The 18,826-nt window shown below is 32.5% G+C and overlaps 2 protein-coding genes across 3 annotated transcripts; both read right to left on the reverse strand.

Moving 5' to 3' along the window:
• Nucleotides 1–1,837: 1,837 nt before the first annotated feature.
• On the reverse strand, nucleotides 1,838–3,091 carry LOC112719800 (SKP1-like protein 1B). Its single transcript, XM_025770501.3, has one exon. The coding sequence runs from the start codon at nucleotides 2,513–2,515 to the stop codon at nucleotides 2,048–2,050; it is 468 nt and encodes a 155-aa protein (XP_025626286.1). The 5' UTR covers nucleotides 2,516–3,091; the 3' UTR covers nucleotides 1,838–2,047.
• A 579-nt stretch (nucleotides 3,092–3,670) lies between these two features.
• Nucleotides 3,671–8,852, reverse strand: LOC112719797 (mitogen-activated protein kinase 20). Of its 2 annotated transcripts, none has more exons than XM_025770497.3 (10): nucleotides 8,162–8,852; nucleotides 6,826–7,234; nucleotides 6,525–6,652; nucleotides 6,326–6,385; nucleotides 5,852–6,001; nucleotides 5,591–5,746; nucleotides 5,282–5,493; nucleotides 5,098–5,196; nucleotides 4,675–4,832; nucleotides 3,671–4,583 (listed from the first exon to the last, which is right to left on the reverse strand). In XM_025770497.3, the coding sequence occupies exons 1-10, from the start codon at nucleotides 8,183–8,185 to the stop codon at nucleotides 4,141–4,143; spliced, it is 1,839 nt and encodes a 612-aa protein (XP_025626282.1). In that variant the 5' UTR covers nucleotides 8,186–8,852; the 3' UTR covers nucleotides 3,671–4,140. The 2 variants fall into 2 exon arrangements, with proteins under 2 accessions (XP_025626282.1, XP_025626283.1); XM_025770498.3 differs by having other exon boundaries at nucleotides 8,112–8,841.
• Nucleotides 8,853–18,826: the final 9,974 nt, after the last annotated feature.

Genomic DNA, 18,826 nt, shown 5'->3' on the forward strand with positions numbered 1-18,826 from the left:
CGCTATGGCTTCCGACTCCGCCTCATCCTGAACCTCGTCCTCTATAATCTCCGCCACCTCCGGCACCGATTCCAAGGTCAAGTCCGACATGGAATGGTGGCGGCGAAGCGTCATTGCCCTCGCCACCTTCGCCACCGCCGCAATCTCCGGCTCCGCCTCCATCATCTTAGCATCGTCGATCTCGTCCTATCTTATTGATGCGTTTTTCTCGATCGATCACGATTTTCCCGAATTCTTCAACTGATGCAAACGAACGGATTCTGCTGCGGCGGCGCGAAGGAGCGCTCTTACGATCGAAAAGTGATATATCAGAGATCGGAAAAAAAAAACGCGGCGTTTGGTTGCCGAGAAAATCAAAAAGAAAAAAAAATGACGGAGGAAACTGTAATGTTTAAGTTCTTGACTTTTTATTTTTTCGAGTATTAAAAATTGCGAATTTTTTATTTTCGATACATAAAAAGATAACAATTCACAAAAAAAAAAGAGGAAAATATATATATATATATATTTTTTGATATGCTACTCTCTGTATATTTTGATAAGCATGAAAAAGAAACAATTGTAAGTTGTTGTATCTTCAATTTCTTTTTAATCAGACATATTATTTATATTTTTTTATTTAACTATCATATACTTTAATAATATATTTTAAGAGTATAATAAAAAAATACTTTTTGTTTTTTATAAGTTCAATACATTGAAAATATAAAAATAATTTTTAATAAACTATTTCTTTTTTATATACGTTAACAAAATATTTGTATTCATTTTTTAAAAAATTTTAGTGCAGTCAACTTTACGTGAAATTGATAATTAAAAATCGTTAAATGATTTAATTGATTTGATTAAATTTTTATCTAACGCCTCTTAGTTAAAATTGACTGCACTTAAATTTCTGTCTTTATTTTTTGTCTATACGAAACACACAGCATTTCAATATAAATTAAAGCTAAATTAAAATGAGACCCGCGATACGCAGGGCGATAAATTAATAATAGTATATAATAAATATTAAAAATTATTATATTTTGTAGAATTAAATTAAATATGTGTAAATTATAGTTAAATTTAAAAGATATTTTATTTACAATAATTTGTAGTACAACAGATTTGGATGTTGAAGTCGTATAAAATGACATTTTTATTTAGTGGTTTGATTTTGGTATTTGTTTTATTTTGGATATTAAACTTCTAGATGTGTCTTGAATTTGTATGGTTTTCTTTCTCCTTAATCTCTTCATAGGTATGAAATCTTCGTCTGATGTTATTAATATTGGTGAAATTGGTTTATAATCAATGAATAATTTAAATTAGAAATAAAAAAATATCTTAAATAAGTAATTTTTTTAGAGTATTACCTGTTTTATTTATTGTAATGAGTGTTGAGATTCAATATTTTTTGTTAGAACAGATCTTCTGGCAATAGTGTATTGTTAATTTTTTTTTTTAAAATTAAAATCATTTACTTTGACTTTAAATATAAATGTGAGATTGTACAAATTTTTCAATTAAGATAGTATTTCAATGTTATTACTTTTTTGGAGTGTTATTAGATTTGAAGTAGTTGTGTTCAAAATTTTTTTTGTTTACATTTATTAAAAATAATATAAAAATTGTTGTAGCATTTTAATTACATTTATTAAAAATAGAACAATAAATAGTATATTAAAAAAAATATAATTTTAACGATATTAAAATACATTTATATATAAAATATTATAAAATAATACAAAAGTATAAAAAAACAAAAATAATTAAAGTATTCTTTCGTAAATTTAATTTATGATAAAAATAAAATTATTAAAAAATAAGAAAAGAAAAGAAGAAGAATATTATATTTTGTAATTTTTTTTTTAAACATTAAAATATGGTAACCAGAAACAAATCATTCCTCCACCATAATCAAATACTTACAATTTCAAGATCCAAATAAGAGGGAAAATAAGATAAACCGTAAAAGTAAAACTAGCAACTATAGCATAAATGGAACCACAGGGCACCCAATCTCAGAAGCTATGCATGCAGCAGGAGAAGCAGCAGATCATCATCATTCAAACGCCCACTGGTTTTCGCGGCGGACCTCCTCCTCCTCCTCCGGCGTGAAGTCATTCTTGATATTGAATGTCTTGCGAATCTCCTCCGGAGTCTTGCCCTTGATCATGTCTGCCACTGTCTGGCAAGTAAGGTCCAAGAGGCTCTTGATGTTCAAGTAGTTTGCAGCCAGAATGAGATCGAAGAGCGTGGCCTGATCGACCTTAACGAATTCAGCATCCCACATCTTGAGATCCTCCTCGGATGGCTTCTCCTCGGAAGCAGCAGCATCGACGTGCTTCTTGCAATACTCAATCACCTTCGCAAGGATCTTGCTGGTGACGTTTGGAAGAGGAATTCCACTGTCAGCGCAATCGTCTTCGATCATGTGCTTGATCGTCTGCGATTCGAGAGCCACTGCCTCGTCAACCTCAAACGCCTCGCCATCGGAACTTTTCAAAGTGATCTTCTTCGTTGACGCCATTTATTATCGATTGAAGAAGAAAAGAGAGATTCTTTGCTGAATTAGATATACACGAAGAAGAAAGAGGGCTAAAATCCTAACCCTAATTTCGTTGTCCTTTTTCCCCTTCCTTTTTTTCTTCTAATTGAATTGTATATCGCAAGTAAAATTAAATATATATAGAGCATTAATTTAATAAAGATAAAAGTAAAAAAAATAAGATAAGAATAATTAAAAATAAGATAAGATAAAATAATAAAGACTAAAATTGTAACTAAATTTATGTATTCTGTTGGGTTGAATTTGTGGGCCACGAGATTTTTTTATTATTGTCATGGACTAAGGTAGAAGAATAGTTTAAAAATACAATAAATATGTTTGTTTTGTATTTTTTCATCTAATATAATCATTTCTAAGCAAATAAATTTTTCTTCATTTGTGGGAGTTAATGTTTTTCATAGACAAACTATGTGAACTTTGATAAACTAATTGTCTATTTTTTGGTGATATTGTCCAAAGAATAATGCTCAAATTTGAGATGTGTAGTTCGAAAATAAATTTCTTGTACTAAATTTAATGTTATCTAAAGGAATAGTGACAAGAGACTTATATAAATAATTCATATAATATGAAATTTAAATATTTATAACGTAAAATTTATTATGATTAATAATATTATTATAACATTTGTAATAATGAGTTATTTATATAAATTAATAAATTAATTATTGTGATTATAAATTTATTATATTGTTTATAACGGTAAGATATAATAAATATAAGAATATAAATTTAATGTCTTTTTTAATTTCTTTTGTATTTTTTTTTGTTGATTTGACAAAAACTTATTGATTGATTCTAAAATTTTGTCAAATAAACAATGTTAGTGACATAACATTACTAAAAGGAGCATAATATCTTAAAAATAATATGGATAAACTTATCTATCTATTTTTATATATTAATTTTTATATATTAAGAATAGATAGATTCTGTTTAGAACATTGGTTTGAAATTCCAAATGTATTCATAATTTACCAATACAAGTTACTTTGACAATGAATCAATTTGATGTGTTAAGTTCATAGAACTTCATTAATCTTCCGGAGATCGACACATCCAAGAGATTTAAGTATCACTTGAAATCAACAGCACTCCAAGGAGGCAAATAAGAAGAAAGGGAAATAGAATGGTATGGATTAACTTGCAAGATTAGGATTCTGTTTCATGGTTACAGTTTGTTGACAATTGTAACCAAAGTTTACAACTTTTAACCACAGAATGCTGGCTCTTCATAGGGAAAGCATTGCCTCATTATGGCCCTTACCTTCCCTCATATTATACAAACCACAAGAGACCAAGCATTTTTTTCCGCGGATGCGAATACGATTCCTTTAAAGACTGTATAGTTTCTCCCTAAGGACGTATTTCTGAGTTGGATTTCTGAAGCAAAAGAATGGAACGGTTCCATTTCTTTCTCTCTAGAACCCCAACTCAGAAACACCCTTAAAGTGAGAAAATAAGAATATATCCACCTTAAAGTTAAGTCTTCTCACTTCAGAGATTCAGTTCAGTTTAGAGGGGGAACTTTTCTTTTTGCTCTACAAGGGATTGCTCTTGCCATATTTTGAAATCTTACTTAGAAGTTAGAACATTCTTGTCATACCATACTGAACAGGTCCAACTTTTCTATGAGCAGTGGCTCCAGCTGCAGCACTAATCCCACCATATTGAGCCTTAGATTGCAGCAAATTTGTTTCTATAGCTATTTGATCATCTTGTTCTAGCTTGTTCACTCCCACACGCGTCATGAAAAATGGGTTCTTGTCGATATTGATTGCTATATCCGGCGCTATCTTGGCATTAACTCCACATTGTTGACCATGTGTTGTTGCCTGCAAAGGAACGCCCTTATCGGCTTCTGTTGCCGGTCGATTACTGGTGCTAGAACTATGGTAATAGTATGCTGTGGGAACAGGTTGAGAAGGAACCACAGAACCTCTTACTAATGTTCTTGGATCATAAGAATCCTTGACAACACTCGCATACTCGTACGGTCCAACCGGCCCAACAACTTTACCAGGTTTTGCTGAAAATATAAATGCAGGTATAACTTATTACAAATCATGCATGTAAAACTATAAACTTACTTAAGAGGAACAATGATAACAAATCTATACCTAGTGGAATTCTTTGGGCACCTGGCATCGGCCGTGGCACTGTAATTTCTGTATCTCTTGAGCTCTTGTTATAGTCTTCAGCTGTTTGCCGGTTTTTTGAGGAAGCAATACTCGTCTGCTCTTTGGTGGGTGCAATGTTTGAATGTATAATTGTTGACCTGTCAATAATATCAGAGCATGATGAAGTGAAAATCTGACTATGCCTCCTTGTTGATGTTAAACATTCATAATCATAACATGTATGCAAACAAAGACAATGCTGCGGTGAACCGAAGACAATGTTGGTTTATGATGCACTAGGTTAGTTAGTGATTATAATTCTGCAAGATTCAATTTTATATATGGTTACCACAACTACAATGGCAATGCATAAAATGCCTAACAAACGCAAATGAGAAATTTGCAACTATAGATTAGAATTACCTTGGAAGAGAAACATGCTTTCTATCAAGTGGCACTGCTGGTCCATTTTTACCATTTTCCTCTAAATGAGCAAACTGCTTCCGGAATTGATCAACGGCACTGTACAGAAATTGTAAAAACTATCAAGAGAGGAAAAGAGAAAAGATGGCGAAAACAGTTGAAATGCTATGAAGAAACTAGAAACCTTGGATAAAGAAAATTAGTTCTCTCTGTTCCATTCATGTAGTCTTTCAATAATTGTGGATGATACTCTAGAATCTCACGGAAAATTAGCTCACGAATTTCCTCCTTCGTGACTCTTCGCCTTTCGAATTCGAACTCCATTTTCGTGATTGGCTGGCAGGACGGTTCTCTCTCAACTTTAGCCAGTCCCTTGAAGTAAGGATCAGCCAATGCCTGAAGACACCAAAAACCATTATATATCTCAAGAAAGAAGGTCAAGATTGCTATACAGATTGCTATACATGATCTACAATGTCACAATGTCACAAACCTCTGCAGCAGTAGGTCGGTCTTTCGGATCAAAAGCCAGCAATCTCTCTAGTAGTCGTAGCGCTAAAGGGTCTGCATTAGGAAACTTATGTGCAAATGGCACAGGCTGTTTTTTCCTCATGCTAGTAAGGTATCTCCGTGCCTTCTCATTGCGTACCTGCATCCAACTCAAAAAATTTGATGCAAACCTGTAAGCTTTGGTTCAGAATTGTGCTTATAGTGCAATAGATGGTTTCATGCACAACTGCGAGGAAGAAGTTACCCGTGATATGGTATCCAGTGAGGGTGTCCCAAGCAGATCTGTCATCAGATCCAACTGGTGGACAACATTTTTTCCAGGAAAAAGTGGCTTTCCTGTGAGCACTTCGGCAAAGATGCACCCGATGCTCCATATATCAATTGCTGGTGTATACTGCACCAAGAATTACAAAAGGAGAAAAAAGAAAAAATATGTTACAGCTGCAGAAATCTCAAAATCCAAGGCCAACCAGAAAAATATCAAAATGAACACAAAAGTGATAGTTCAACATAAGAAGCAAAGAAAACAAATGCATATATGGCTACAATATTAGTAAGACAAAACATAATGATAACAGTCTTCAATCTTAAGTGATAACCAAATAAATGTATCATTGGCGTAACGCAATTTAAATTAAGGTGTGGTAAGTAGACTAGAGGCATTTTTATACCATCACCAGTTTCTACAGATGTCCAAAAGAATCTAGAAATGCCATACCTTAGAATAAAATGATCCACAAAGCTCCGGAGCTCTATACCACCTTGTTGCAACATAATCCTACATAACATGCAATAAGCAAAGCTCGAAACATCAGTCCCTACTTTCCAAATCAAGTGATAAGTTTAGATAAATAAATGAATTAAAAGCAAAGCTGGTAGCGAAAAAAAGGTATAAAGGAGATGTATTAAAGGCGTACCGTCCAAAAAATAGTAGTTGGTGTGTCATTGAAGGCAACTCTAGCTAACCCGAAATCACAAATTTTAAGTTTACAGTTTGCATTTGCTAGTATGTTCTTTGGCTTCAAATCTCTATGATAAACGTTTGCTGTATTGTGTAGCAAATTATTAGTTAGAATAGGCAATATTGGAATCAATATCAACAAAATCGCTAAGAAACTTACACGACAATATATATATATATATTCAAAGGTACTTTTTTCATAAAATAAGCACAAAAACACCCAAAATCAGTAAGCACGGCTACATATGGATAATTACCTGTGTGAATATACTTCAATGCTCGAAGTAATTGGTAAAGGAAAAACTGATAGTGCTCTTTTGTTAAGTCATCATTGGCTTTGATGACTTGATGAAGATCAGACTCCATAAGCTCAAAAACAACATAAATATCTTTGAAGTCCTTCCTAGAAGGTGGCAGCATGATGTGTTTGATTTCAACTATATCGGGATGTCGTAGAAGCCTAAGAAGCTTTATTTCACGGAGGATACGCGCGGCATCAGATATATGCTCGAAGATGTCATGAATCTTCTTAATCGCCACTTTTTCGCCTGTATGAGTGTCAATGGCCGAACAGACAACACCATAACTTCCTTTCCCAATGACTTCTTGAATTTTGTACCGGTTGGCATCACCATATTCGGAGAAAAAATCCATCTCTGCTGAATTCTGTAGCAAAATCAGGAAAGTTAGCTTTTATGGTGTAAAACAAGTTACAAATTGGCCCCGAAGCATCAAATAAATGCAAAAAGGAAATTAGATCACAGGTAGAAATACAAATTAGAAACAAACTTGAATTTTCTTTGTTGTCTTAAAAAGATAAATTTACATTAGACATATTTCAGAACTCATCAATAAAATTAACAGGCATAATACAAATTCCTATGTTAACATAAAAGTCAAATCATGGAATTATCATAGTACCAGAGATTCAAAAACTCAACAAAAAGATGAGTTCAATTATATTTATAGGACTATGATTATTAGTATGACACAGATTGAAATAAAACAATCAAACACACAGATAATAAACATGAAGTGACATATTGCCTCCATAAGAAGGAATTATATTAGAAGACAAAATTTGATTTGTTAACAGAGGACAAAGGAAACTAAAATACCAATAATATCACACAATCACAAAAAGTCTGATCTGATACTGTATGCATTTAGATTAGGAGTTCAATCTTGAACTGAGACAAATTGCATAAATCACAAATCAAGAGGGGCAGAAAAGATTATTTAAAAAAGAAAAAAAAAATATCTTGCCAAACCATGCCGTTATGCTCTCATTAGTAACAGATGCATACAGAAACCAAACCACATGAAGGACTAAAACTGAAAAAATATGAGTCTCAAGTTAACAGAGTTAAGAACAAAATCAACACATTAATAACTCTCAGTAACCACCATTCTCCAACATAATCTTAGGGTGGTGCCTTCATCATAACTCTCACCAATCATCACAACCACAAAGATCAATAAATAAGCCTGATAGATTCATTGATGACATAATAAGTTATGAACTAAATCATGATTACTTTACCAATCTCAATTGCACAATTTTCAGAAATGATGAGCTGAAAAAAAATCCACCTTTTTCCTGTGATCTTGCTGCATTTTCTGCTGAGCCCAACAAAATTATTGACACCTCTTGAAGATCAAGCACAAACTGAACAAAACAAAGACCTTAGAATTTTCAAAAAAATTCAAACTTTGACCATTCAAATCAGCCACATTTATCCCCACCTACCCTCTCTCCTTATCACAAATCCACAACAACAATCCCAGCTTATTATTATTATTATTATCCTTCTCTTCACCAAACATAGAAGAAAAATGGAATCACTGATAAACAATTAAACACACACACACACTCGCTCACTCTTCTCCAAATCCCACAAACACCAACCTCACCAAGTTTTTGGAAGAACCAAGATTTCTAAAGCCACAAATTTCCAATTTGGCAACAAAAAAGTCCTTATTTTTTTGAATTTCCTCACAACCCCACCAAAGATCCCGAGCTCGGAGAAACACACCGCTATAGCTTTGTTGATTGAACTTAAAAACTAAGTGATACCCACGATTTGTTGCAGCTGAATAAGCCGAAATGAGAAGAATAGTGACACAAAAAGAAGAAGAAGAACGTTGGAAGTGCGCAAGATCTGTGTACACCGACAGGGAGAGGAGAGAGGAGAGAGAAAATAGAGATACGTGAAAAATAAAATATTGAGAGAGGCTTAAGCCTTAAATCTAGGTTGGTGCCTTTTTTGTGTATCTTCTTCTTATCCTTAACGTATATTTAGTGCTGCATGTATACTCTCTACGGATACGTATTTTTATACGAAATTTGCGTATGAATTTCTTTTTTCCTACAATATTCTCCAATTCTATACGTCGAGGTTTATTGTTGGCCAATAAATTATTACATACATAAAATAAAATTTGAATTTTTAATATTTATTTAAATAAAAGAAGTCACTCAGATAAAGACACTTAAAATATTTTATTTTAAAAATTTTTTTTAGTAATTAAAATTTAATATATATAATCAATTAAATTATGTTATTTTTGTTAAAATTAGGCTAGACAAATTAATTTAATCGAAAAAATGGTTAATCAAATCTTGAATTGATCTAAATTAATATTTTTTTTTATAAAAAGTAACTACAATACTCTTATTATAGAGAATGATTAAAATACTCTTATTATTATATATATATATATAGCCCAAACCCTACGATAGAAAAATAAATGACTAAAATTTAGGATTCTCAAAATTAATATATATAATAGAAGTATTTTAGTAATTTTTTATAATAGGATATTGTAGTTATTTTCTATAAAAAAATGATATTAATTTAGACCAATTCAATATTTGATTCACTATTTTTCGGTCAAATCAATTTGTCTAGCTTAATTTTTACAAAAATAACACGATTTAATTGATTATATATGTTAAATTTTAATTATTAAAAAATATCTTTATAAAAAATCGTTTTTAGCGTCTTTATCTAAGTGGCTCCCTTAAATAAATTAATTATTTGACCAATTTAAATGAATTGCATATAAATTATTTTAAAAAATATATAAGAGTATATTTTACATTTTTCCTTGAATGTTTTTTATTTTAAAGAGCATATATGACTCCTCTTGATGAGTTGTTTCAAATAAATTGATGAAATTTAGAAGGTTAAATTGCATAATTAAGATGAAAAGAGTTGTACATTTGTAAAAAAAGGAATGCAGACGAAAATTAAAATGCAAAAATTAAATTAAACTTTTAAATATTCAGGTCCATTTAATTTGGAGTTTTGCACTCCATTTTCCTCATGTTATTATCAGTGTGTCTGGGAATTTGTGTGTGTTATATAATTAAGTGGAAATAATTGTAGTTTTACTTTTAATAATAAAGAACATATTCAATTATGATACATTGTTAATTGATCATTTAAGTTAATTTATTAAATATTAAATAAACTTTTGGAGTAAAATTCATTTGTTTAATTAATATTCAATGTGCTTTATTATCATAAGCATAATCAAAGTTTAAGACTAAAGTGTTGAGTTGAATTTAAACATATACTCATTGTGGGAATTGACTTAGTTTTGTTGTCTATTAATTAATTTAGAATCATAAAGAATATCATTAACATAAAAATATTTTAAATATTTTTTGTAAAAGTTTTAAAACCAACCTTTGTAAAAGAGAAATATATTAACAATACCTTACTAGCATTTTTTTTTTTTTGGTTTGGAATTTCCTGTCCCATCTGTGAATTACAAATTTGTGAACAAAAAAATTTTAGTGTGACGTGGGACCGGGATTGTACAACACGTGGCAAGTTTATAGAGGTTAACCGTGATAGTTAGGTGGCCCACGTGGCAGTGCCAAAATGTTTGGAGTAATTGTACCTTGTTTCAGTGTAATGTTATCACCTTATTGTGTTATTCACTTATCATGATCTTATCATTTCATTTTTGTCTATATGTAAAAGTTTGTGGTACCACCGGAGATTCTACCTCTTTTTTAATTAATATTATCATATAATTAATTAAAAAAATTCACGTTAAATTTTTTATATATAAAAGTAATAATTAAAAATTGTTACATAATTTAATATATTTAATTAAATTATTATTTAATAATTTTTAATTATTAACTATTTCACATAAAAATAACTGTATTTAAATTTTTATTTTAATTAAAAGAAAAATGATGTTTATGTAATTTTTTATATATTTTTTTATGATATAAAAAAATATTTTTATTTTGTATTAATTATTTTAAGATAAAAATCACAATATATATATATATATATATATATATATATATATTTTAGTTAAAAGTGGGGGAAATTAATAAATTATGGTTTGATGAGTAGCAAGCTAAAGCTACTGGCTACTGCCTACTGCCTACTGCCTACTGCCTATTGGCATTGATTAATAATAATAATAATAATAATAATAATAATAATAATAATAATAATAATAATAATAATGTACAAATATCATTAAAAATAAGGATGAAACTATTACGTGTACCACATTTCACTTTCAAAATATCTTTTCAGTCCCCATATGGTGTGGCTAAGCGCTTTTTGAGTTATTTTGTTGGCCCTCCATTCAATCCAAACCTTGTATCTATATCTATCTATCTATCTATATATACATATACCATATATCTATGCTTTATGTCAAAAAAAAAAAAAAAAAGTAAAAACTATGCTAAGATTTGGGCATTTGCAAATTGGTAGATCCTAATATCTAAAGCTATATACATGGAACTATGGAAGGGGAACAAAAATGATACCAAACTATTTTATATATAGAATTGAGAATTACAAATCACCAAACTCATTTAGTTTTAAAAGTGTTTAAAAAAAAAAAAATTTCATGCTACCGCTATAAAGTAATGGTGCAACTTGATAGAGTAAGCTGAAAAAGTAAAATTTAGTTAGCTAGCTCAATTTAGTTAGCTTAATTAACTCACAACTCACATAATTAGTTAACTTAGTTAGTCCAATTAATTAGATTTTTGTTAGTTCAGTCAGTTAAACACATGTGGTTCACAATATGTGATAGCTTTGCTATAAGTACTCTTGTTGAATTTACTAGAAACTCAATTTTATCATTTTCACAATTCCAATTACAAATAATAAAATTATTCTGCTCTCACTCCTTTTTTACTCTTCAATTCTCCTCTCTTTAATCTTATTCTTTAAGTCTGATATCTTTACATGGTATCAGAGTTTGCATTCAACTTCAATGGCGGATAGCTCATCAACAACAGAGTCTACGGTGAATCAAGTGACTGCAGTGCCAAGCTTCACCTTGTCGTCGATTTCTATGAAGCTTGATGATGATAACTTCCTACAGTGGAAAGATCAAGTGGAGTCCACAATCGAATGTCACAATCTGCTTCATCACATCACAGGAGAAGAAATTCCTCAACGGCTTGATGGATCTGGACGAATAACATCAGAATTTACAATTTGGAAAAGACAAGATGCATTGTTAAAGTCTTGGCTTCTTGCTTCGATGACTAAACCCTTCACAAATCGGATGGTTGGCTGTGTCTACTCACATGAGGTCTGAAAAAGGTTAGATGACCACTTTTCTTCACAAATTAGAGCAAAGATAATTCAATTAAAGAATAAATTGAGCACGATCAAGATAGGCAACTCAGTAAATGAGTATGTGTTAGCTTTAAAAGGGACAATTGATGTCTTAGCTTTGGTAGGAGAACCAATGCGGGAGAGTGATCATGTTAATGCGATCTTGAATGGCTTACTGAGGAATATGGCACGGTAATCACTTCTGTGGTTGCAAGACCAGTAAGCATCACTGTTGGAGAGTTGGAATCGCTCTTATTAACTCATGAAAGCATGTTGGAGAGGTTTAGAAAATCAGATTCATTTATACAGGCAAATATAGCACATAACACACAAGGATACTCACAGAATGTCAATACAAGAGGTGGATTTAGAGGTTGTTTTTGAGGTGGTGGCAAAAACATGAGAGGTGGCAGAGGCTTCTATAATGAAAGTGGACAGTTTGGTCCAAATAGCTACAATTCAAGAACTGATGGTAGCAACAATTTTAGCAATGAAAATGGTGGACAATTCGATGCACAATATTACAATTCAAGATCTCAAGGAGGGAACAATTTCAGTGGCAGCAGCTCAAGCAACAACTCAAGATATGATGCTCAGTCCTATTATGACTCAAGGTTCAACAATAACAGTGGAGGCTCAAGAATGTTCAATAATGCAAGACTTGTTTGCCAAGTGTGTGATAAGCTTGGACACACTGCCAAGACATGTTGGTACAGGTATGAGAGGAATGATGATTCAAGAACACAGTACAACAAATCGAGTGCACAACCACTGCAAGAAGTACAAGCCAATCTGAGCAATGTGTTAGCCACACCAGCAACCTTGCAAGATCAAAACTGGTATCCAAATTCGGGTGCTACACATCACATGACCTCAGACCATCAAAATTTGATTGAGAAAGAAAACTATGAAGGCACGGATCAAGTGATCGTAGGGAATGGATCAGGTTTGCACATTAACCTTGTTGGAAACTCTTATTTTAAAACTGATTTGAGTAACAAAAACTTCTTGCTACACAAACTACTTCATGTTCCTGATATCACAAAGAATTTGGTAATTGTGTACAAATTCTATTGTGACAATGATGTTTACTTTGAATTTTATTCTAATAGCTACTGTGTAAAATCTCAGGCAACTAAACAGATTGTCATACATGGAGAGGTTAAAAGAGAATGTACAAGTTCCTTAACTTCACTCCATCAAGTAACTCAACTGCGTATCAACTGTGTCCATAGCAGATAACCAATTTCTCCTTTGGCACAATAGACTAGGCCACCCTTTTAATAATGTTGTTACTTCTGTTCTAAAGTCATGTAACACTGTTGCTTCTTCTAATAAAAACCCTTGTGAGTCATGCTGTATTGGAAAATCTTACTGTCTTCCTTATCCTCCCTCTAATTCTGTCTATACTGCTCCTCTACAACTAGTCTACACAAATGTCTGGGGCGCTACTCCTATTTCTGATTTGAATGGCAACTATTACTTTGTGAGCTTCATTGATGCTTATAGTAAATATACCTGGTTGTATCTCATTAAAACTCGGTCTCAAGTAAAATCAGTTTTTAAATATTCCAACATATAGTTGAATTGCAATTTAACACTAGAATTAAGATGCTTCAATCTAACAATGCTGCTGAATATGTAAGTTTAGCCAAGGATCTGCAGGCACAAGGAATAATTCACAGGTTTTTCTGCAAACATGAACACCAACAGAACGATAGTGCTGAGAGAAAGCACAGACATGTGGTGGAGAAGGGCCTTGCAATGCTTGCAGGGGCTGGAATGCCAACAAAATATTGGGGAGAAGCCTTTCTAGCTGCTGTATACTTAATAAAAAGGCTGCCAACTCAAGTGCTACAAGATCAATCTCCTTTTGAAAAGCTGTTTGCAAAGCAATTTGACTACACAGGCCTCAAGGTGTTTGTCTGTCAGTGTTTTCCACATTTGAGGCCTTACAATAGGCACAAATTGGAGTTCAGATCAGCTCTCCGTGTCTTCTTGGGCTACAACACACTCCACAAAGGCTTCAAGTGCCTTACTGAACAAGGAAAAGTGGTGATCTCAAGTAATGTGGTGTTTGATGAGCACCAGTTCCCTTTCAAAAATGGCAAGTTTAAACTCTCACAGTCACAAGAAGGAAGTTCTCTACCCCAATCTCAATCAGCACCAACCATTCCACTTCTAAGAATTCCTACAGTTCCAACATTAGCCTCAAACAACAATTTCCCAAACAGCTCTAATAATCCCTCCCATACACCATTTTCTATTCAGCCTAGAGTAAGCAACCCCACTTCCCCACCAGTACCAACCTCACCTCACCACACTCTCAACTCTAGTCCTAGTCCTTCATTCACTACAAATACACAGATACCTAATCCCACCTCTTCTTTCCCTGTGCCATCAGCACCATCAGCTACACCAATCCCAATCCCTATTTCAGATCTTGAAATTTTCCTTCCCCTAGAAAATGAACCCCTGTCTGCACCTTTGAATATTCATCCTATGGTCACGAGGAGTAAAAATGGAGTGTTTATGCCCAAGGTCTTCTCTGCTCATGTTGAACCAAGGTCAATAAAAAATGCTCTAACAAGTCCAGCCTGGAAGGCTGCCATGGATACAGAGTACAATGCTCTAATCCAAAATTATACTTGGAAGCTAGTTCCCTTACCACAAGGGAGAGAAGTAGTAGGCAACAGGTGGGTGTTCCGAGTAAGTATAACTCTGATGGCAGCCTCTAGAAATACAAAGCCCGTTTGGTGGCCTAGGGCTTTTCACAAAGGCCAGGCTTTGACTTCACTGAGACATACAGCCCTGTTGTCAAATCCACCTCGATTCGAATTGTGCTTACCTTGGCTTTGTGCAAAAATTGGGAGGTCAGACAGCTTGACGTGAATAATGCATTCTTGCATGGTGATCTAACCGAAGATGTATACATGAGGCAACCAAGAGGCTATGAACTAAGAGATGGTCATTTAGTTTGCAAACTCACGAAGGCACTCTATAGCTTGAAGTAGGCACCAAGGGCCTGGTATCACAAGCTTTCTACAGTGTTGGATTCAGTGCTACAAAATCTGATGTGTTTGTCTTTGTCAGGTTCAAACAAAACTCTACACTATTTGTGTTTGTGTATGTCAATGATATAATAATCATAGGGGACTTTAAAGAAGCAATTGGCCAAGTGATTCAGCAGCTAAATCACAAATTTGCACTTAAGGATTTAGGTGATTTGCACTACTTCCTTGGGATTCAGGTAACTAAGACTAATGCTGGTGGTCTAGTCCTGTCTCAAGAAAAGTATGTTAAAGACTTACTTAAAAAGACAGAAATGAAAAACTGTAAACCCTGCCATACACTGCTCCCATCCTCAATTAAATTTTCTGCCTTTGGTGGTTCATCCTTTCACAACCCGAAGCTTTACAGGTCAGTTGTGGGGAGCTTGTAGTACCTCACAGTCACTTGTCCAGAGCTGTCTTATTGTGTAGGCAGACTGTCACAGTTTATGCACACACCCCTAGATGACCATTGGAAGTTGGTAAAGAGGGTGTTGAGATATGTCAGTGGCACATCAAGTTTCGGATTGCATCTACACAGAACAAGCATTCACAACATTGCAGCATATAGTGACTTGAATTGGGGAGGTGATCCAGATGATAGAAAATCAACTGGAGGGTTTTGTGTCTTTCTTGAAAGAAATTTGGTGTCGTGGAGCTCAAAGAAGCAAAGTGCTGTTGCAAGGTCCAGCACCGAAGCTGAGTATAGAGCTATGGCAGACCTGGTTGTTAAGCTGATCTGGATAAAGAATCTCATGGTTGAACTAAAAATTCCACTTTAAACATCTCCTTCAATATACTGTGACAATCTCAGTTCAGTGTTGCTGGCAGCAAACCCAATCTTGCACTCAAAATAAAAACATTTTGAAACTGACTTGCATTTTGTTCGAGACTATGTCACCAAAAAGGTTATTCAAGTCACTCATGTCCCTGAAACTGTGCAATTGGCTGATGTGTTGACAAAACCATTGCCAAGTGCTGCCTTTTTGGAATCAAGAACAAAATTGATGGTAGAAGACTTGGAGCAGTACAAACCTCTTTCTGTCAGACTTAAAGAAGAAGGTTCAAAGGGAGAAATGAATTCATACCAGTGTGAGAAAGCACAGAACAAAGACAGCAACAGTAATAGCAGGAGTCATGACAGCAAGCTAACTAAAGAGCTTAATAAGTCTGGCAAGCCCAAAGCATCAGAAGGAAAGTTGATTAGCAGGGGTCATAATAGAGTAAGCTGAGAAAGTAAAAGTCAGTTAGCTACCTCAGTTTAGTTAGCTTAGTTAGCTCACAACTCACATAGTTAGTTAGCTTAGTTAGCCCAGTTGGTTAGATTTCTGTTAGCTCAATCAGTTAAGCACGTGTGGTTCACAATATGTGATAGCTGTGCTATAAGTACTCTTGTTGAACTTACCAGAAACTCAACTTTATCATTCTCACAATTCCAATTACAAACAACAGAACTACTCTACTCTCACTTCTTCTTTACTCTCCAATTCTTCTCTCCTTAATCTTCTTCTTTAAGTCTGACACCTTTACACAACTAATAAGTTAGTAAATTAAATTTAATTTATTTAAAATTCATTAAAATTTTAGTAATTCTTTGTAATTGTAGCCATGCTAAATTAATTATATTCTCCAACAAAATCAATAGCCGGATACACAAAAAATTCAAAGCTCATATGTCATTTGAAAAAAATATCCTATACATCCGAATTTTCTTTAATTGAATCCAAATAAATAAAGGGCCCATAATATATCATGATACCAATCAATATCACCTTAAGGTTTATATTTTATTAGTGCATATTAAAGAAAAATTAAAGCTTTCATTGTGTGAAAAAGATATTTGAAATAAACAAGTCTATATCATTCATAAATCATAACTCCTAAAAGGTATATACATATATATCACCAAAGTTTGTGGCTTACACACATTGCTAGAAGTTCAATGAATAATAAATAAAAAAAAAAAACACATCACCAAAATAAATGCTCCATTTTTCGATAATATGAGTGGATGAATTAGGTTCCATAATATATATCTAGCAATTTCTAGCTCATAGTACAAGTTTCATTATCCACGGGATATACATAACTTTATTATTTATGATGTTACCTTTTTCTATATCATAACGTGCATAATATAACTAGTTTGATAAATTCATAATTGGCCATTTGCCATAATAATAATAATAATGATATGTATACTTTAACCTACCTTTACAATTACGATGCTTGCACAAGAATACATGATAACGTTCCAACCCCAACATATATATGTGCCAATAATATGAGACAATCAAGGAAAGTGAATCACACTTTCAAAAGTGAAATGGTACCCACTTCTTTTAGATTATTGGTAGATGATGAGGATTTTAACTAGTAAACTATATTATATAATAATCTTGTGGGGAAATAAAGATGTTGAGTTCAATTCCTTCACTAATTCAATAAAAAAAAAGTTCACTTAGGTAGCGTGTTTAGTGGAGAGACAGAGACGTAAAAACTGAGACTGAGAGATAGAGAATAAGAGACAAAAATCAAAATAAATTTCAATATTCTGTTTAGTGTAAAATGGGAGACAGAAATTGAAACAAGAATGAAATTCTAATTTAATTTGTACAAAGGATAAAATTGGAATTAATTAATTGAAATGAAAGTATTTTATGTATAAAATATTATTAAAGTTTCAGTCTCCATCTCTAAAAATTTCAGTCTCCTGTATCCCCATTTCTTGGAGGTACTGAAATACTAAAATTTTGGAGACAGAGACAGAAATTTTAGTACCAATCTCTGAACCAACAAATATAATACTGAATTTCAGTCTCTCAGTCTTCAGTACCTCAAAACAAACGCTATCTTAGAACACTTCTTTTTTATATATTAGAGTAGTAAAAATAAGGAAAATTGGTTAAACTTTTTTTGAGATACTTAATTATTAAGAATAACACTTTTTTTTTAATTAAAAATAGGTATGTTATGTCATAGAGAATTCGACTAGCAACCAATTATTTTACTACTAATATCAGCAAATTTTTTTAAAATGATAATTTTATCTCAAATTATTAACTATAGATATATTAAATTCTCTAAAAAGTGAGGGTTAAAAATAATTTTATAATTCATAAATTGTTAAATCTTGTATAAAGTGATAAATTGATTATTCACACATAGATTACAAATAAATAGTTTATTTACAGTACTAAAACCTAACTAATTAAAATGACCATTTAATGAGCCTAAGCCTAATAGAATAATTTGGTACTTACCCTTTCAAATCAACTTTATCCTCAATGTAGGAAAAGGAAAAGAAAATTACATAATTATGTGATTGTTATTAAAGTGACAACTAGTTATGAATCCAGCTTTTTCATTATTTAATGTCAATGATATTATGTATGGAATTGTGAAGATGATAGAGTATAATAAGAGTTGCAAACTACTAAATTGAATTTCCTATTGCAATTTTTTTTTCAAGTGTTTCCTTGTCTGGTAAGTCAATGATTAATTTGTCACAAATCTAAATTTAATTTAAAAGTTTATCATTTACCAATGAGTTATTACATATACAAGATGAAATTTAAATTCTAACACTTATT

This window comes from Arachis hypogaea, chromosome 11 (assembly GCF_003086295.3).
Source record: "Arachis hypogaea cultivar Tifrunner chromosome 11, arahy.Tifrunner.gnm2.J5K5, whole genome shotgun sequence".
Lineage (NCBI taxonomy): Eukaryota > Viridiplantae > Streptophyta > Magnoliopsida > Fabales > Fabaceae > Arachis > Arachis hypogaea.

Bases quoted from the DNA above. Each gene is read 5' to 3' on its own strand.
- LOC112719800 (XM_025770501.3), bottom strand. From the start codon at position 2,515: ATGGCGTCAACGAAGAAGATCACTTTGAAAAGTTCCGATGGCGAGGCG.
- LOC112719797 (XM_025770497.3), bottom strand. From the start codon at position 8,185: ATGCAGCAAGATCACAGGAAAAAG. The intron at 7,235-8,161 runs GTGGATTTTTTT...ATTTTGCTACAG, and splicing joins AGCAAGATCACAGGAAAAAG to AATTCAGCAGAGATGGATTT. The intron at 5,494-5,590 runs GTTTGTGACATT...TGGTGTCTTCAG, and splicing joins ACCGACCTACTGCTGCAGAG to GCATTGGCTGATCCTTACTT.